This window comes from Siniperca chuatsi, linkage group LG10 (assembly GCF_020085105.1).
Source record: "Siniperca chuatsi isolate FFG_IHB_CAS linkage group LG10, ASM2008510v1, whole genome shotgun sequence".
NCBI classification, from domain to species: domain Eukaryota; kingdom Metazoa; phylum Chordata; class Actinopteri; order Centrarchiformes; family Sinipercidae; genus Siniperca; species Siniperca chuatsi.
The window spans coordinates 5,261,939-5,283,142 of NC_058051.1; the positions used below are offsets into that span (position 1 = coordinate 5,261,939).

Sequence of the window (21,204 nt, forward strand, 5' to 3'; positions counted from 1 at the left end):
GCCCCAAACACCTCTGAGACACGTTATCTAAAGATATAGTTGCTCTAGATGGCATCGCCCTGGTCTCCAGCACCACCGTAAGGAACCTCAGTTATCTTTGACCAGGATTTATCCTTTAACTCCCAGATGAAACAAACTTCAAGGACTGCCTTCTTTCACCTACGTAACATTGCAAAAATCAGGCACATCCTGTCTCAAAATGATGCCGAAAAACTAGTCAATGCATTTGTTACTTCTAGGTTGGACTATTGTAATTCCTTATTATCAGGCTGCCCCAATAAGAATTTTAAGACTCCCCAGTTGATCCAGAATGCTGAGGCACGTGTACTGACAAGAACTAGGAAAAGAGATCATATTTTTCCAATATTAGCTTCTCTGCACTGGCTCCCTGTAAAATCCAGAATAGAATTTAAAATCCTTCTCTTCACCTACAAAGCTCTTCTTAAAAAGAGGTCATAGTACCTTATTACCTGACTAGAACCCCAGAATGGGAGCTCTCTCTCTCTCTCTCTCTCTCTCTCTCTCTCATTGCTACTGTCACCAAATGCTTGCTCATGGTGGGATTTGTGGGGTCTCTGTAATTAATGTTATAAAGAGTATGGTCTAGACCTGCTGTTATTAGACCTCTGTTCTGAATTGGTGCTATATAAATAAAACTGAATTGAATAACATTTGTCCATAGCTTTTAAATAACAGCCCACAGAATGCACATAGTGATTGTCAGCCTGTGTTTATGCGTCTTCCCTAAAACAGTGTAAAAGAAAAGAAGAAAGTCTGCTGAAGAGATCTGACATATGCCACATGGGGAAGGCAAGTTCAGGTAAGTGTTGTTAAAGTAGGCTAATACGCTGACGTATGATTGTAATGTGATTGACCTTTCACGAACATGCCAACCAACGTCCACTTTCCAGCAATATTCAGAAGCACACAGCCCACGAATTACAAATAGTGTTGGTAGCATTTATGACCCTCATCATAAATCATTGTATTGAATTTTATACTTGTACAGTTATCACTAGACAGAACAACAACAGAAGCAGAAAGATACATCAATAGCAGTACCTGCATTATGTGATGTATCTTTCTGCTTCTGTTGTTCTGTCTGTTAACTGTACAAGTATAAAATACTTGATTCAATACAATGATTTATGATGTCAAAAGAGTCTTTTCATCTGACCACATTCCTTAGCAGATGGTGGTGTTAATCCATAATTTCCCTGTTCACAACCACCATTAATCTAAACTAGAAGGACAATGAAGAGACTTAAGCTTTTTCTGTGGACAGAAAACATTTTGTAAATGATCTATAAATGCTACTGTAGACAGGGAACATTGAACATGTAAATGCAGTTTTAACGTTTATCCACATTTGTGAGAATATAGCCTTAAGCTTACCAAACACCCTCCATTTATCTGATGTTTTTCACCCAATATGTTTTTAGTATATAGCCTGATAGTTCAGTCACAGGGTTTAGTTAAAAAATCTGTCAATAATACGGTGGACAGATGTCTGTAATGCAGCTGAGATTACACTTGCACACTTATAAAGATTACAATGTCTTTTTGGTATTAAAGGCATCTGCTTAAGCATGAAAACATATGGGATGTAGGGGATCAAAGGAGGGAAAGCAGGCTGCTTATACTCCATTTTCTGTCCAAAATGACAGCTTAGCCTCTTTTATGCACTGAAATAATATCCCAGCCAATCATCTAACATTTCAGCCTGCAAACAGAGGAGCTGTCACAGGCAGTGGACGGCTTTTAAGCAGCTCCCAGCATTCTGGGTGTGGATGGACTTAGGAAATGCCAAGCTGATGTACCAATAATTGAGAATACAACCATGATGAATCTCTAACGGACCTAAAACACTCCACACTTAAACCTTAAGAGGAGAATATTTTGTTCAATAATTCCAAGACACTGAGAAGCCTTACTTCAAATTTTACAGTAAAGCAGGCCCAAAATATAGCATTCTGGGTTGAGGAACTGTTTTGCAGACACACACCAACAAAACTTAACCTACCACCTACATTTAAAAAAACTGTTCTACTACCCACACATACCCACCACCTCCCACGCCACCCACTTTGTGTGTTCCAGGGAGAATTCAGGCAGCGCACAATGATATCTTATCATTATTAAATAGACCAGGATTGGTTCTGAGAAGTTGACTCAACATGGGGGATTCAGGGAATGACTCTATCTACGCAACAAGCTCCTATCCAACATCTACAGGGACAGAAAATAAGAGCGAATCCCAAAATTGCATCCCTGAGCAATTACTACATAACAGCAAAGCTATTACATCTTGTTGAAACATGGGACTGCCAATGTATAAAGTCAAGCAGCCTCACTAGCTTTGAAAATCACAACTCAGCAGCTATCAAAGAAAGAACACACAAGATATACTGTACAAAACCTTTCAGAAAGCTTTCAAGGTGACTGTTAATAAAGCTTTAGAAGCCCAATTGTAGGAACAAAAAACTAAAAAAAAATAGCAGATGTGAAAACCGTTCAGTGTGCTCTAGATAGACAAAAACCATCCTTGTGTTTGCGAAAGCACTACTGTGCACTCCAGCTTCAATATTTGTATTTATAGTCTTGTGTTCTTGTGTGTAATTTTATCTGCAACAATCAAGCAGGGCAAATTCCTGACTTCCAGATACCAAATCCCAGGGAGTTTATGACGAAATTTGTTCTGATTGTTTACTAGTTCACTAACAGGAGCGCATGAAATGCTGAACCTAAAATCTCTGAAAACTGCAATAACCAAGATGCTACCCAGAACAAAGAAGACGACAACAACAATTACTACTACTATCAATGAGGTGACAACAGTTTTTAATAGAGCACTCATGAATAACAGTAAACAAATCTCAAAGAGATACAGTCTATACAGATAATAGTCTGACTTTTGTCTTAACAGGTATTAAGTAACAATTTAAAACCAAATATAATCAGATTACTACATCAGAGTTCAAATGTCAAAAAGCCGTGTGCAAAATTAATAATTTGACTCATAATAAGCATAACCTGGAGACGGTCAGCTGGTTTAGATAGCTTTGCAGGATGTTGAAATCGTAAAGATTTGACAAATCATAGTTTATAGATACACTGAGGGCTAAAACAGCCAGGATTACGGCTCTCTGCCTGCAATAACAGATGGGCTGGCTTCCGTCATATACACTGCTGAGGGCCAATCTGTGAGGGCAACGTCAACCTCCTTCACACAAACAACCAAACAGGCGTTTGGCACACAACATGAATAAACACACCACCATAAACAAATGCACATACTCAAACATTGCTCAGGAATATTATGTAATTTCAATAACGTAGGTGTATTATGATACTGTAGGTTTTTAACTGCTATAAGTGGCATTTTAAACATCAATGTACAATTGGCAAGTTAATTGCGATATTTTCCATTTTTGTGAACAAATTAGGTGGAAATCATTAAAAACCAACATATTTCAAAATGGAATCTTTAAAATTGGAGGAAATTGTCATGTACTAATTGACTAATATAAAAAATTAAAACTTTCAAATTAGCAAGCGGTAATTACATGTGATTTTGTACTTTTTCCAGTATGAATGTACTGTATATTAAAAACAGCTATAGTGAGTGCACAGTGCACAATCAGGAGATACAGTGTGAGATCTTAAGGCCCATTTGTAACTGTGGAACTGCACCACCCTATCTATTTGTGCTCTACAGCAATCTGTCTTTGTGATGCAAAGCACATCAGCACATTTCCTCTAAAATGTGACCAAGGGGCACACAATGTAAAATGTAGTGTAGCACTGGTAGACTAGACACCGTCAAATGAAGTGCTGCAATTGGATTGGGATCCCACAGGTCCCACGTGATCAGAATCTCCACGGAAGCAAGCAGACGTGAGACGGCGGGTCTGTGGGAACAGGCAGTAATGATAGCAAATCCTGCAGGTGCAGGACTGAAAAAATAGTCGATCACAGAACTCCGTTGTTAGAGAATCTTCGGCCTGGTTGGTTTGATGCGATAAAAAAAAAAAAATAATGTTTTAGAATCAATACAATAATGGTAAACATGTCCCTGCTTCAAGTTTAAGTAAGGCAGTGTTATCTAAGACTCAGGAACGTAGGCCAATGACATAAACTATCTTTGGACATCGATGGGTTTCACTAGGCAGATACAGCATATTTATAATTCTTTACCCAACATACATGCAGACCTAGATCCGCACACTGATGATAATTACTGAGCAGCTTCAAAATGGGAAATTAGTCAGGAGTATTATTATTGGCAGACCCAGTGCCATCAGATATGTGCTACTGTGTGAAGCAGCAAAGACCTACTTGGGCTGCATGTCTTGTGACACGTGGTCTGACTGGCTTATATCCTCATTCTAATGTCTAATGAGAAGAGGCTGTTTGCCTGTGCATTCCCCCCCCCCCCTTCCCTCATATCACTGCCACTGGACCTAAATGCTTAGCAAAGAGCAATCTACACACAAGCTCTATGGCTTTAGCCTCATCAGCCTTAATATCAGAAATGAGTAAAAACCTGCTGGAACTGGTTCATGTCACATCTAGTGGCTAAAGGACTTTCAGAAAAATCAATAAGGACCCTGAGTAAATAACACATTTACAAAGATTTCTTCAGAGTGGGCGACAGGCCTAAAATAAGACTCTACATTTTCCATTTCAGGCTGCTGCTCGGCCTACCTTCCTTTTCTCAAATCTCACTCAAACAAGCGCTGTGTACTGTAGAGTGTGGAGAATAATTCATAATGATCATATATAATTAAATAATCATGTAACTACTGACACAAATCCAAAATGTACTACATCGACATCTTCAAATATCTCTTGCCTTGACAGCTTTGTCGAAAAGCATCCTTATAAAGCTTAAAGGCAACAACAGATTTAAAAAGCAGCTTGACACCGGCAGAATTGTCGGAAAACTTCATCCCTGGAGTCCTTTACAAAAACGCTACCAGAGAAAACCACGTTCCCCAAGAACAATTGCTGTACATTTGATTACACTGTGCTGAGGTTATCATATTAAATTAGAGGATAATTATCATACTCACTCCCCATGATCTTCAGCCCACTTTTGAACATGTTGGCAGCTGTATGATTCCAGTGTGCCGTGACACCACAAGCCTTGCACTGCTATTATCCCAGGTCAAGCAGCAGGACCATCTGAAATCCGAGGACTATGAGGCAGTCATCCTACAAACGGGGGAGTGAACCCTTTCTGGCACACACTTAGTATTTGGTTTGCTGTGAACTTTGCTCTTTGTTTTGGAACATGTAGTTCATTTCTCCTCTGCTTGGTTGATTTTTTTTTTTTTTTGTCTGACAGATGTTGCTCAAGGACTGGACAAGCCTGATGCCTTATCTAAATAAATAAAAAAGATAATACAAAAAAGCAATGCTGATTCTACAAGAGGACTGTGTTACAGGTAAATACATTACTTTGTATAATAATGGGGCATTGTCATGTCACATGATCAGTAGTGTGGGGAAGCTTTGATCATTTCTGCTGTTTGCTGAGGCTAGTCCCTTGTATGATGGGCTAGATTCACATGAGTGTAAGTCCAAATTGCTGGGCTTAGACCTCAAGTCAAACGTCATTTTAAAAGTCAATATTGACTCACATGTTGCTACTTGCGCATTAAGCTTTCAGCCCCAATTTGTACTAACTTTGCCTGAAACACATAAATCATTCAGTCTTATCTAGATAGGATCATTTCATTCAGTGCTTGATAGATGAAAGTCAATACAGTATTATCAGCAACACAAAGATTCTACTTAAGTGAATCCCACACCTACACTATATGATTACAATCTTTTGATACTGAGTTTCACAGCACTGTAGCCATTGTCTATATGATATAGCTAGTTAAGTACCAAGTACCTAATGTTGTAATAGCTACTTCTAATAAACTCAAATAGGTCTAACCTGGGCACTAAACATGCTGTGATTAGGCGACCTGCAATCAAGAATCTACACACTATAACCCAAAACTACTAGCACAACTTTGACATCACCATACTTGTAAGATCATTGCGATATTGCAGTATCATCAGGTCAGGACAAACATTTTTGAAACCAGTCTGTTACAGAAACAGTGATAGCAGCAGCAGCCAAGCCAGCCTGAGGTCTGCCAGCCTGCTTAGCATGTCTACTAGCTTTACTACAGATTGCAATGACATGTGGCACAATTGTCGTAGCATGGCTATGGACGCATACCGGCTGCATGCATGTTGTCTTTGCACATTATCATTTTTCCTTTCTGGGAAGTAAACAGTGAAATCAGCTAATTTGTCCACTATGACAGTGATGAAAATAGAAGCAGCCATATTTCATTTAAAGATGAAGGACACTGTGTGGCTAATCTTATTTCTGAAATGCCATTCTCATTTATTTTGAAACAATTCAAACTGACATAAGAATATATACTGCTCTAGCTTAAAATATGAACAGCATCATCACATGGATTTCACTCTTACAAGAAAGACGCGCTAGCATTACCCAATTAGACAAGGCTGAAACCGCATCACTTGATAAATAAAGCATGTCCTGTTTAGCCGGTTTACCTGTTGGTACAATGATGTGCAGTAGGGTGAATAGAGAGACCAACAAAAAACAGGGTAGGAGAGGAAGCAGCTCCTACCTCCTGCTACATAAACGCATCAGATGGTGAAGAAAAAAAAAAAAAAAAAAAAAGCTTCCAGTAGTCCTACCAGCTTCCAGGGACATAAAAACCGCCTCCTCAGGGCTGAAGCCCTGTGCTTATGCGCTCCCTGAATGAACCGGCAGAGGAGGAGGAGGGGATACAGGGGGCGGAGAAGGAGAGCAGCCAGGCCAGTATTCCAGAGATGTGATATACAGTTGCTGTCTTACAGAAACAGCGTCCTGCTGTACAGGCGAACAGCCTGGCTTTAGAGGATCAGAGCTGGAGAAGGAAGAGGAGAGAGCCCTGCTGTTGGAGGATGTAGCCAGCATTTAGTCCTTTGTGCATTGTGTCAGCAAGGATTACCACCGTGGAGGAGGAGAGGAGAGGAGAGGAGGATGGCCAGGGACAGCGGCTGTGCGACAAGCGCTGCATTCAGGTCGACGTTCCCTTGCTCTCGCATAAAAACGGGCCAATGGGCTTTGCTCCGCATAGGACTCCTCTGATGCTATATTCCATCACCAGGGACGTGAGCGCCAGTAACATGCGTGTGCAGCAGACACACTGTGCTGATCAATATGTACGAACACATGTGCATCAAGCTCTACATAAGGATGTACAGCCCTGTCTTTCATAGCCCATGGGGACACCATTCGCTCTACTGCCAATGAGCAGACAAGCGGAGGACAGAGGGGAGGGGGAGGGGCAATAGGTTTCAGGGGGAGGGTCAGGGTGTTAAAAAAAATAATAATAATGGGGGGGGGGGGGCCCCCAGGGAAAGGACGGGGGGGCAGTGGAGGAGATTTTGATGAATGGGCACCTGCCATCATGCTCATTTTCAGTCCCAAACTGGTAGTGCAATGCTGCTGGTGAGCTAGCAATACCAGTCTAGAGTCTCCTCCAGGCTCACACAGAAAAGAGGGAAGAGGGAGGGAAGAGGCACGCATGATTTGTTGAAATGTAATTGGGGAGATGGTTACTGGGTGAACTACTCTGTTCCTACATACGATCTATAACATTACTGTTAACTGGGGATTCATTTCAATATGGCTACTATACCCCTTTATCCTTCCCTAAATAAATAAAATATTATATATATCTCTATCTTTATGTGTGCTGTCTAAATATTTGGACAAATTATATGTTGATGCTTTGGCAACATTTTTCTTGAAACTTTCATGCCAATAAAGCCCTTTGAATTGAATTGAGATTGTGTGTGTCTTTCCCAATGCTTCCCTAGCCTTGAACAATACTCTTTAATGTGACCACAGCTGTGGGAGACATCAACAATATGGTTCCAAAAACCAGCCAAAACGGCCTTCTGTTGATGCTGGCACACACACACATGAATGTACAGCTGGTATTGCCAGGACATGAATAGCCAATTAATGAATGGGGGCTTATGAAGTGGTTGAGACACAGGCTTATAATGATGTTTATTACACTACTTTCCCATCTTGTAAACAAAGCTGCTGCTGTCCATGTAATAGACTTGTTGGTCTAGATCATGAGAGGAAGCATTCATTAACACAGCTCCTCTTCCAATTGACAGTGACACATACACACATGAACATAGCAGTCATTGGACTGAGACTGTTGAAATATGGGCTTGTTGCAGTCTGGGAAAAACACCAAGCTTAGACGCTGGCATATAGCTGCGAGGTGTGTCTGATCAACCAATCATTCCAGACGGTAACCAAGCATTGTTTGGAAGCTCTCGTATATTACAAAAGACTGGAGGTAAGAGCGAACTTGTTTAGGACAAAATCCAAGTCTAATACTCTGGACTACTTGAGAAAACCATCCTTAGCGCTCATGCTAAAGCCAATATCATCTATGTGTTGTGAATACAGACCTGACCATAACCATCATGGCATGTCACCCTTTACCTCACTTATATAACATTAATTTAAGGAAACAGAATAATAAACCTTTGAAGAAGAAAAGCATGCCTCCTAACCTGGACCTGCTGCTTCAACTGTAGGTATTCTTACTGCATCCCATCCTCTAATAAACTGCTGCCATGAGCACCAAATATTCTCCCAGCTCCCCAGATGAACAATGTTTACTTAGTCTATATCAAACTGCATGACTCTGAGGTGACTCTGAGGTGACTCTCAGGAAACTACGATACATTGCAACTCAAACTGTCATCTTTGTAACTATTACAGGATTGGCTTCCAGCTGGGAACATCCTGGTAGAGAAACAGTAAACAAGTTGCAGTCTCCCTTCTTCAACTTGTGTCAACTGGCCATTAGGCAGGCCATTCTGTCACAGCATATATTATATTCTATATTGTGCTATCAATATATATCGATAGATATGGTGCTTTTTTGGGGAAATTAAATTGGGTAACTGATTAATAGTCAGAATTACAATGTGGGAATGTCTGTTTTTGGCAGAATTACATACCTTACAAATCAATGTACTTCACATCACATTGATCTAAAAATACTGTAAATCCAGTATTGCAATACAGCAGACCTGCTCATTCATTTCCAACATTGTCTGCCAAAGCCTAATACAACCAAAGATGTTAAGAGGACAGATACCACGGTATAAATCAAAACCATCAGCAAATTTTTTATCATCCCATGGTATATATATCGTCCTATTGCCCAACCTTAGGCAAAGCACAGTGCAGCAGCTCACTGGTCACCAGTATAAGTCTGGCTGCGCTAGTAGTAGGCAGGCTTAAGGTGAAATTGTGCATTGCCTAATTTAACAACAGAATACTGACCCATCAGATCATCCAGTAGAAATATTATGGATATAAGGGAGTTGTATTGATTATTATGATTGCATAATTGAATCAATATCAGTGGTTGCCTATTAAGACTTAAATCTGGACTAATTCTAAAACAACATTTTATTTCATACAAGCGCTTCAGGTTGATGATCTTGAGGCTTTTCCACCCCAAGAGGAATTACATTCTACTGGAAAATTGAATAGCACAAAACGATCATATTTAAAGCCAGTGGTTATTTGTCACAAGTTTTGCTTTCTGCAACCTCAGTCAATAAATGCTGGTTTTGGCCTGTGGCTAACCGTACTGGTTACTGCGAAAACTATTACTGTACTGTGGTGACAGCTACTGTCAAGCTCAACATTTGAATATCATGTCACTCTGTCAGCCAGGAATGCCTTTTTCTTTTACATTTTAGTCAGATTATTTTCTTGATAAACACACTGCATGTTTGAAAAGTGATGTGGAAACACTGTTAGCATTCCTCATTCAAACACAATTTTGCTATAATCCACAAGCGATCTTATTAACTTGCTCCTATAGTTATGGTGTATATTAATTGTATTATTAATTAATTAATTATTAATTGTATTAGAATATCTCTGAAAATATGCTCTATACATGCAGTGGAGAAATTATGTAGTAGTTATTTGCCTTTAAGTCTTGCTGAAACTGCTAAAAATAAACATGTTTGGAGACAAATGCGTACCAAGAATTTATGGAAAAAGGTCTACTCAGAGACACAAAAACAGATAAAAACAGGCCCCATTCTACTAAAGGCTAGTTTGAACACAGTGATAAACCCTTTCCAAAAGTTATCCCAAGTATTTAAGTCTTACCTTGAGAATTTCCACACAGTATTTCTCCCATTTCTTCTCAATTGCAATCAACTGATCACCTTGAGTTCCCTGAGCCACTGGTCATTTCTGTGATGTAAGCCAGCAAGCATTTTAAGCTTGATTATTGTGATTTAGATGTGTAGAGCCAAGAAGGGACAACAAGACAAAGAAACAGCAGATGACTGAAACGTTGCCCTCAAGTGGGTGAGGCTGAGAGCAATCCTGACTATGTACAGTTGCAGCTCCAGTGTGTGGCAGCTGCAACTGGGGTGACAGGTGTAAAGGGTTAGCATAATGTCATAGTCCTAACACATGTCAGTTCAGCGTGTTACCAGTAGACTCGGGAAACAACTGCGGGCAATTGTTTTTTTTTAAAACAGTGCTCCTATCATTGATGAAATGGGTTTAAGTGTGCTCCTTATAATCCCATACTTATGCCTTTTTGAGAAGTCAGGTGACGACGACGGTTCTTACCATCTAACCCAATGTAAAGTATAGACTGACAACTTGGCCAGTGCTGACAGGTAGATTAAAACAACCACGACACCCCACTAGTAGGCTAGCCGAAGTTAGCTTACTTGCTAGTCAAGTAAAAGCCCCGACACTGCCCGTTCCCTTATGTGGAGACAACATCACACCAAAAGTCGTTCATAATTTATCAATTGAATTACTTAAGTTACCGGGGAGGGCACGTATACGATATAAAAAGGACAGCCTTATAACGAATTGTTAAGACTAAACTCATTGGTTTAATCGGCAAACATATAACCACCAGCATTTCTTGTTATAGCTCAAGAGTCAGTTTCTAAAACGAAAGTTAAGAATCAGCTAAAACTGCTTCCTATCGTCCACCATAATATAACGCTATTTTGATTTAGGAATATCATTGACAGGCAAATTAATTGGACACGTTTCATCTGTATAGAAGAGAGGCGCTGCTGGGTGGATCACATGCAAATTGATCATTAGCCAGCAATATGCTATAACAACGACTATCATTGTGAAATGAATTCTGCGTGGCTTTATATTATGAGAGGATAGTGGGATTGTGCGTAATACTAGCTTATCTAACGATGACGCTAGCTAGCTAACTCATATTGGATCATCTTTTACTGGTATAAAAAACAACTTCTTTTATGGTGTAGCTACTTACCAGGCCTTTGTAAAGAATGTTTACTTTGTGGTAAAATATAATTCCATGTCGCTGTCCACCACCAACGCTGACATGGCTTGTTTTAGGACAAATAAGTATTTACTATATTGAAAGGTTTCGGAACACACAGCCATGACAACACGCCCATGCATTGCGTCACTACTAATGCTGCCTTCACGTGCTCCTCGTAATAAACAAAACAAATCTTGAATTGAACTAGGTTTGGTTTCAAGTAACCAGCCACAGAAAAAAATATCTTCCCAGGTAGACGTGCTTATGCTTTGCACAATTTTTTACATTTAATCTACAGTGTTATAGATGTAAATGGAAGTAGATTGTTGTTGCATATGCATTTTCAGTGCAATACAAATACGAAATGAGAGCATTAGAGATATTCTTCATGAAAATATTTACAAAAAAAGTCCATAACATTACTCCATTACTGCTATTCTGCCCTTCCTTCTACTCCTCCCTGCAGATTGCTTAGAAAAACATATAAACGCATACTTACTGAAAAGTTCAATTTAATATTCAAAACAGTACTGCATAAATAACATGAGCAACTACAATTTAGAGATGCCATTTCTAAATGGCTGTACAATTTGATTTCCCTTCTCATTTTGCAGCATAGTCAGAGGCATACATACAGAGGCAGCATAGTCACTACAAATTATAGCAGTAAGGAGTACCATTGTCAACAATAGCAACTGTATATTACCCCCAAAACAATGCTTAACAGACTGGACTCCATATGAATAGGATATAACTTGTATAACTCTATAGGAATATAGTACGGTACAAGTTGTAATTAACTTTGCAATGTGCAAATGTGCAACAATCTACACAAATTGTTTCAAATAAATTTAAATCAAACAATAAAAAAATACCTCTAACCTGTAGAGTTTCCTTTTTATGGAAAGTGCAAACATAAAAACAGCACAAAAACATGCCACAATTCCCCAAATTTCTTTGTCACGCCCTTGGTGGCCTTGGGTCTTCAACAGTCAGCCATTTAGTTGGCTCATGCCTCAGGCCTGACATGTGTCCTTCTCTTTCTCATTTCTCATCATGTTAAATGACCACCAAGGGTTACATTCATGTCTGCAAGGAGTCACAGGGTTAAACAACAAAATGACTGTACTTCATAATATAGCTATAGCTGCAATTTAATTTCACAATATGAACATATTAATATTATATATTCTGAAACACGTACAAAGCCTGATATGAACTTATTTATTAGAATTTTAAGTAACTATTTAAAAATGTACAACATGAGTGGCAATTTCCAATTCATCCGCCCCACATGTCTTAGGGCTATGAGCAGAAACCGGAGCACCCACGGACAACAGATGCAGTGAGAAGCCAGGTAATTATTAAAATGGGGTGAGCTTCTCAATGAAATCCTATTAACACGTTTGAGTCTAAATGTTCTCAAACACAGTAACTAATGTAAAAAGATATGTGTTTTCCCCAAAGCACTGCATATGAATAAAGTACATGAATAGGACACACCCCAAAGATTGCATGTAAAGTAATAAAAATATGACATCAAAATACATACTGTAACGTCTGTTAATGATATGGCTTCTGTGCTTTCTGCTCTTTTGTTTCAAAATCACTTTCTTCAAAGGGTGTTTTAAGTTTTAGGGAGTTTCTAAGAGATAACACAAGATGACATAAACAATAATATACTGTATGTTACATGCCAGTAAAAATTACAACAGGTTAAGAAGAAATGAAAATTGTCTAATGAAAAGTTGTGCTACAGTTGTGGTATATAGCCTAATCTAATTAATACAACTGAATATATGAATGTGAATTTATTATTAATTCAAATTTAGATTTTTAAAGACACAGAATGTACAAATACTTAGACCTACCAGTTGATCTAATATTTCTGACCCCACAAACATGGCATTTAACAGGAATTACCCAGAGCCATTAAAGGTTTCTGTGCATTTTGGCATAATGGTTGTCCAATACCGCCCCCTGCTGACAAATACCCTGCTACACAAATTCTGAGATTTTGTAAATTGTACACTTTTTAAATGCAGACTGCTACTTTCATTGAAAAAAATATGTTGTGGGCTACTTCGTCTATATTGACTCTGTTCAATTACTGAGTACTGTTCATATTAAATGAAACAAATATGTCTTTGACTGAAAAAGGACAGGGAAAGGGGGCGTTGCACATTACGTGTCAAGTCACAGGTAGTGAGTAACAAAGAAATATAATCGTATTCTTGTGGTGTCTAATACCTGTCTCTTTGTAGGTTACATATTGTGTCGTTCTAAGTTGTCACTTCGAGCATAGACACAAAGGAAATAATAATAATAACTTTATTTATATAGTACCTTTAAAAACAGAGTTTACAAAGTGCTTTGACAGACAAGGCATAGCAGAAACAGGATATCCAGAGGGCAATATAACAGCACAAAGCCAAAACAAAAAACGTCAAACAAAGCAAAACAAAAAAATTAAGACAAGATAACGTAAAACAATGAAAAACATGACAAAGGAAATATAAACTAATGGAATCAATGAAAGCAATAAAGAGACGAATAAAAGTACGACATCACATAAAAGCAAGTCTATAAAGATGAGTTTTAAGAAGTGATTTAAAAAAAGGCATGATTCTGCAAGCCTTATCTCCTCAGGCAGGTCATTCCACAGTGGAGGGGCTCTGATGGCGAAAGCATGGTCACCTTTAGATTTAAGCCTCGACTTTGGAACAGCCAGAAGGGCCCCACCTGAGGATCTAAGGCTGCGAGCTGGCTCATATTGGATCAACATTTCCATTATGTAGCTTGGGGCTGGACCCACACATGCTTTAAAAGTGATCAGTAAAATCTTAAAATCAATTCCAAAATGAACAGGGAGCCAACGGAGAGAAGTGTGAAAGCATTGGTTTAGTTCTGGAGATGGTTCTTATTTGTTTGATAACAGTATTGGACAACTTTTTTGATTTGTGGTTTACAGCTTAGATCAAAATCAAACAGTACGCCCAAATTTCTGGCAGTGGGCTTCACATGCAGACAAGGGACTGAGGACATTCTCAATGAGACTGATGGGGTTTGGGGGATTGAACAATATGATTTCTGATTTTGAGTTATTGAGTTGAAGAAAATGTGTCATCCAACAGTTGACATCACTGAGACAGTCTAAAAGAGCAGCTAGGCTTTTTGGGTCACCGGGTCTCAGGGGAAAGTATGTCTGTGTATCGTCTGCGTAGCAATGAAGAGACATTTTGATGTTGAATGAGTTGGCCAAGTGGAAGCATGTAGATAGAAAATAAAATTGGACCTAAAATTGAACCTTGCGGTACACCACAGGTAACGTGAGGTGTAGATGATGAGTAGTTACCTATGGTGACAATAACAATGCAGACATTTGAGACTATGGAGATGTTCATGTAGAAACACAACTTTGTATCCCTCTACCAGAGATGTTATATAGTCTATGCTCTCTACCAACACAAGGAGAATATATGCTGGTCTGTAAATGTGGCTATTCACACCTGCAGGTTGCAGCTTGATGATTCCTGAAACCAGGGCCAACATTTCTGGTTCAACAAATTATTTTCTTATTCAGTGTCCATTCAACCTGTCTGACAGCCACTTAACTGCCACATTTTGTACTTTGTTACAACTCAACTCTTTTCCAATCTTGTTTACCATGTAAATCAAGAAGTATTTGAACATTCATCAATTTGTTATTAAACCAGTATTTAACATCAAATTGCTCACTTGGATGTTATATTGTATTATCATGTTTGTTTAGGCTGGAAGAAAAGTGAACTTCTTCAGCTTCGATCCACAATGAAGACATGGGACATCAACATCAGTGAGTTTTATTACAATCCAACGAAATACTATTTGGCTCTCTAAAAAAAAGAAAAGAAAAAAGTTTCACCATGAACAAATGAACAGTATTTACTGTATAGTACAATGATGAGAATAATGGTTTATTGTTTTTAGGTATCAGTGTTGTGTCTTGAACAACAAATATGGCAACTGTAGGTTTACTGTCCATCCTTATATGATGAAAATGTTGCCTACCTATACAAAATAACACCAACACTTTACCAATAATTTACAGTGGGTTTAATACTGAATAAAATACATCTGATTCTGCCTTCAGTGTCACAGAGGAGGACCTAAACTAAATCTCTGTTCAACATATAAATTAGACAATAAATTAAAGCCAATGAAAGCCCTCATAACTTTGTACAAATACAAAGAACTAGTCTGTATTAAAACGACAATCTAATTAATCACAATAACGGCAAGCTGCCAGGAGGTGCCAGAATGATCCCGAACACGTAGAAAAGTCCCATAAGGAGGTTAAGTTTGGCCGTCTTTTGGGGGATCTTGGCGTAGTATCGGCTGCGAAACTGCTTCTCCAGGGGGAAGGCCATGGGCAGCGTGAGCAGAGGCAGCGCCATGCTAATGGTGTAACGGGTGGCGAGGATGCAGAAGAGCACGTAGGGGACGAAAAGCAGGAGGTTGTATAGGACGTAGGACAGTGTGGGGCCTATGAGGATGGCCAGAGTGACAATGCCCGCCTGCTTGTCAGAGTCCATGTCTCTTGTGTTGTTGCTGTGGAGGATGGCTTCTGTGTTGAGGGCCAGCGGTACGGCATACACCAGCGGCAGCACTGACAGGTAGCCAACCTGCACCGCGTGGGCAAACATGACTGCCAGCGGGCCGAAGGTGATGAGGATTACCACGTCTCCCAGGGCCACGTACTTGAGGCCGATGCCTGGGAAAAGAGTAAACAGATGCCTCAATTAACCTTCTGATTAGTGGTTGACAACATAAATCCATCAAATCCCCAAAGTACAAGAGGTACAGCATCCATTTTCATCCGTTTAATTACTCTTACAACACTGAGAATTTTTATAATTTACAGAAGCTCACAACAACATCAGAGAGAGAGAGGCTTGAATGTGATGTTTCTTTAAGTAAGAAAATAATAATAATTATCAAAAGAACTTCAATTTCTATTCTTGCACAAAATATATAAATTCAAGGACTTTCAATGACCCATGTCTATTTATGTCTATTTTCAAAAACCTTCAAGGCCTTGATTTCCCCCCCCTCAAATTCACAAACTTTCAAGGATTTTGAAAATCCTGCGGGAACCCTGATGGTCTTTAGGGTTTTCAAAGAGAGGGTGCTAATAATTTAAAGGAGTATTCCGACAAACAAACAAAAAATAAATAAATAAACACTGGATAAACAATTCCCATAATGCAAAAAATATCATCTTTTAATTCTGCCTGGTAAACACAGTCTTTCAAACTCCACACTCTCAGGTTATAACACAGGGGTTCTGTTCAAGTCCAAGCTGAGATAACCCTGGTGAAATCATCAGATTTATTTTCTCACACTTGACAAAGCTCCTCCAGAGCCTCTATGCAACTGTTTTCACAGGATGAGTAGTACTAACATGACAAGTAAACTGACCTTTATTTGACCTGTCAGTGATGGTAGTGGAGTTATGGGGTATGGGTATGGAGTTACCATATAATGACTTTAACATCAAGAAAACATATTTAGGTAAAAACAGACCAACATAATATTAGCCTGTATCACAAAGTGATGCTGCAACAGAAAATAGCATCCCACCATTAAAACAGGCTGCAAGATTTTCCCTGTTTCTCTAAATTAAATTCTGATGGAAGGTGTGCACTGTATACTTCTCCATCCATAGGGAGTGATGAATCAACACTAGAGCCCTTTTCAGAAGAAGAAATGTAACACATCAGTGTCATGTTTGAAAATTACATCGACTGCCTTAAGCGGCCAATTCACCCAAATCCAAAGAAACAGGTGACTGAAGCTCAGTTTGATAGGGTCTGTGAATAAATATAACAGGAATTGTTGATGCTTACAACAGCGTCTGCCAAATGTGAAGTAATAACATTTTCTCATTTACTATCTAGCCATGCAGATGGTTTCAGTTTTATGTGCTCAGGTTTTCAGGTATCTGTCACTGAAACATCTGCCACCAAAGACACACAGCTGCTGAGTGTTTCACATTTAACTTTTCAGTGCTTTGAGCATTAAAAATGAAAGTCACCTTCACTTTTTTAGAGGGGAAGAAGACATGGGCGAATATCTAAAACACATAAAACCCAAACTATTTGCATGGCTAGATACTACAAATGGTAAGTGAGAAATCGTATGCTATGGGTGAACTGTTCAACCAGTGAGCAAATGCTTTGTCCAGGAAAAGATGTACAGTGTTTTTATTTTGTTTTGTATACCCTTTGGTAATAACCCATGACAGAATGACCATAATGGTGAACATCAATGTGCTGTGCGTACTTTCCTGGCATCATATGTAAGTTCCTATTTTTCAAACACCACTTTAACTGAGATTCAAGTTAATATTTTACTCACCTCCAGTGTATAAAAAAGAGCTGGAGAGTCCCCCAAAGTAAATTAGGGCTAGGTGCTCCAGTCTAAGCGTCGACAGGAAGTAAAGCAGAGTGGCACACAAGCATCCCAAAGAATATAACAATGCTCCGAACATTACAATATCCTGCGGTGCCAAGATTTCATCCACAAGAGTCCTATCATCACTCTTCTTGTGGTCAATCCCTTTGGAGAAGTCATAGTAGGTGTTTACAAGGTTGCCTGCCCCATGGACTACGAGAACGGCCACCGCGCACACCATCAGGATGACCAAATCCACAGAGCCCTCCAGTTTGTACGCCAAGGCGCTGCCAAGGGCCACCGGTGTGAGCGAGGCACTGAAGCTCCACGGTCTCAGTGCTAGCACATAGGCCGCACACTTATGCCTTACATCTGAAGCAACGCGGGCCATCCTCGACGTGTGGTTAGTGCCTGGAGAGTGATTGATCAAGTTATTCATTCCAGTCTGCCATTGTTGGCCATTGTGACCATTCGATCCAGCCATTACAAATGTTTCTGCCTTGCTTTGTTTCTGCTCTTTGGCCATTCCTCTGCAAGGGGTCTACAGTACCAGCAATGTTCCCAAATACCAGAGTCTTGTGTTCCTGTAGCAGTAAAAACATATCAGCAAAATTACAAGACAGTTCACAGTGCATAACACACCACAGCCTTGATACATACTGTACCATTATCCCTATATAAAACAGAGCTGAGAAGCAAAATTCAGTACTTTGACAACTAATTAAAATGTGCCTGTATTGTATTGTATAGGTATCATTCTTTAATCAACACAGATGCATTGAGGAGTTTGGCATATTTTGTTAAATTAAAAAAGGGTTACCTCACTTTTATATTTCCCATACTAAGGTAGCAAATAAAGTATTGTTTTGGCATTGATACAGAAACTCAGGTATCATTGCAGCATCTGCATATAACATTTTCAAAGATACCTAGCCCTAATATAAAGAATGCCACACCTAACTCCTATTCCACATTTTGGCAGATAAATATTGCCTTCCTTACAGAAATACACAATAAACAGAATATCTTATATTTCCATACTTGGTTCTTTTTTACATAAGACAATTTAAGACTTTTCCAGGACCTGCACCTGCAAGTCCTGAAAAAGTCTTAAATTGTCTAAAAGTCCGATATGTCCCGTATACTTATTTTTAAGTATAGGTATTAAATGAATGACATGTACGTTATTTTTGCTGCAGCAGATCTGTTAATTAAGAGATCAAAGCAGTCCCACGGCTCGGAGGGGGAATAGTCAAGTATAGCTGCTAGCAATTAAAGAAACTGAGTGCTGTAAAGTTACAGTAACGGTAGCCAGCAACTTTGAATTCAAGGTAACGTTCAAGTGGGTGGTTTCGAAGCTGAACAAACAGTGGCTAATTGTTCAGCTTGCCAATACACGTGGTATTTCGTTAAATAACACCCAAATCCAAACACTAACGTTACTTTCGGGAGAAACCAACACACTTGCCACCCAGAGAAGGATACAGCACCCGGGAGGGGTACACAACCACAGGTTAATTGCTGAGATTATAGGATTAAAGCTAACTGGCTAGCCACCGAGCTAACGTTCTCTGTACAGGGACAGAGAGGAGGAAATGTCTGACAGCAGCTCTTACCTGTTATGTCTTCACCATCGGACAAAAACTGTGTTTCTCGCCACTTAAAAACATATTTCTGTGCCCACTGAGCCTGGTAGAGTGAGAGGAAGTTAGATAGTTTACGTGTCAACTTCGAGAGTAGTTGACTGGTTCCCACTGTAAACCCTACTGCACCTGACGGGCGCCATTTCCTCCGCTAGAAGTGCAACATCGCACAGAGGTCGAATAAACCGTATCTCATACAATGGTTCCGACTAGCATTTTATTCCTACAAACAATTTGGCGCAATACGAAAATAATACAATAAAAAAACGAATTATTTAATTTAAAGCGACGCATTAAATACTAATTCTATACTAATTAGATGGTTACTCGGCGGATTATTAAGAACAAGAGCTTGCTGTAACGTTGATTTGTATAGAAGTAAATCATTTTTTAAATTAATTCTGTATTCTTATCATCAAATGCCAAAGATATACGGCGACAACCTTTCCACGAAATTCGATGATGAAAACAGGCTTGTGTCCATAGATCATAATTCATATGTTCATAGTTAAGTAGGCCCAAGCTCTCTGTGAAGATTGGAAAAAATAATAAATTGTAAATTCTTCCAATAACCAAAACCGTTCAGAACCCAAATACCATATCATAATGATACATGGGTGGCGACCCCCCCCCCCTACAATATGCTGTGACATTATACAATATTCACCAACAAGTCAGTTCATTTTGCACAGTTTGAAGTGCTTCATATTATGGCAAGCCGTTTGTTATTTCCCTTACCGTAATTAGCTATGCTTTTATTTTAGCTAGCTGCCCATTTTCCCTAGCTAGATGCCCATGTGATTCAGCTTAAGGGAAATTAGTTAGCTAGATGGAAATTTTGCCAGCTATCTGTAGCTGCCATTACAACCAAATTAGCTGCACTAAAGCGGGTTGAATAAATGTTAAAACAGCATGCCATAGTCATGATGCTTAAATCAAAGCTACTAGCTAGCTGATTATTAGTGCGATTAGCAGTTACTTAAAAACTACTATTAGTTCAAAACATGGGATGCTGTGGCCATGGGAATAAAAACCTCATTAAGAGCTTACTACCTGGCCCAAATGACCAAGTGTGCTAAATGCACATTGTGGTCTTGTTACCATACCTGCCAACATTTAGGTTTAAAAGTAACATGAACCGGAGTTCTTTTCCGCGGCGGCGGGGAGGCGGGAAGCGCGTTATTTATTTTTCCCACCGCTTTTCGCCAAGTCCCGCCCTACTGTGCTGTGATTGGCTAGTACGTTACTTCTACAAGTACCTGTGATTGGATGCTATCTTTGAGCGTGATCGCCATTAAATGACCACTACGCTAACTTGGAAAATAGCAACATGGGGCACTGAATATGATCAATTTACCGTTAGTCAGAGTGTTGTTGAGTAATGGGAAACTTTAATTCTGAACTACTATGTTGACAGGCCCTGACGTGGGTACCTGTTGGGTCTGCCAGGCTTGCGAGCTAGCTGGTGTCAAGTGACCGGTCTCATCGAAAATAAGCTTTTATGTCCCTGTTGAAAGATGGTTTAAATATCACAAACACAAGCTTTGCTTTGGCATTTCACATAAACTATACTTATGGTAGATGCAACAAGCAGGAACAAAAACGTGAGCTGCCATGAGTCCCTAAGACAGAAGGCAATATTAAAGGGAATAAAAGTAATGAAATGGCTTCTTTTTGAAGTTGTATAGAATACGTGAGACTATGGAGCT

The 21,204-nt window shown here is 39.4% G+C and overlaps 2 protein-coding genes across 6 annotated transcripts in view; both read right to left on the reverse strand.

Annotated features, from left to right (window-relative positions):
- Window positions 1-11,564, reverse strand: part of mib2 (MIB E3 ubiquitin protein ligase 2) — a 49,253-nt gene extending 37,689 nt beyond the window's left edge. Inside the window, exon 1 of one of the 4 annotated variants that reach the window (XM_044210664.1) lies at window positions 11,406-11,564. Coding sequence is in view for 2 of the 4 variants with exons in the window: in XM_044210663.1 (XP_044066598.1) it covers window positions 10,253-10,283 (31 nt within the window). In the remaining 2 variants the exon portion in view is untranslated. Of the gene's footprint in view, window positions 1-5,075; window positions 5,251-6,588; window positions 6,742-10,252; window positions 10,340-11,405 lie in introns of those variants that run through there. The other 3 variants (XM_044210663.1, XM_044210665.1, XM_044210662.1) reach the window with 3 other exon arrangements.
- A 2,170-nt stretch (window positions 11,565-13,734) lies between these two features.
- Window positions 13,735-20,734, reverse strand: ubiad1 (UbiA prenyltransferase domain containing 1). Of its 2 annotated transcripts, none has more exons than XM_044211638.1 (3): window positions 20,602-20,734; window positions 17,817-18,436; window positions 13,735-16,170 (listed from the first exon to the last, which is right to left on the reverse strand). In XM_044211638.1, exons 2-3 carry the CDS (start codon window positions 18,376-18,378, stop codon window positions 15,683-15,685), a joined length of 1,050 nt encoding a protein of 349 aa, XP_044067573.1. In that variant the 5' UTR covers window positions 18,379-18,436; window positions 20,602-20,734; the 3' UTR covers window positions 13,735-15,682. The 2 variants fall into 2 exon arrangements, with proteins under 2 accessions (XP_044067573.1, XP_044067574.1); XM_044211639.1 differs by lacking the exon at window positions 20,602-20,734 and adding an exon at window positions 19,469-19,690.
- Window positions 20,735-21,204: the final 470 nt, after the last annotated feature.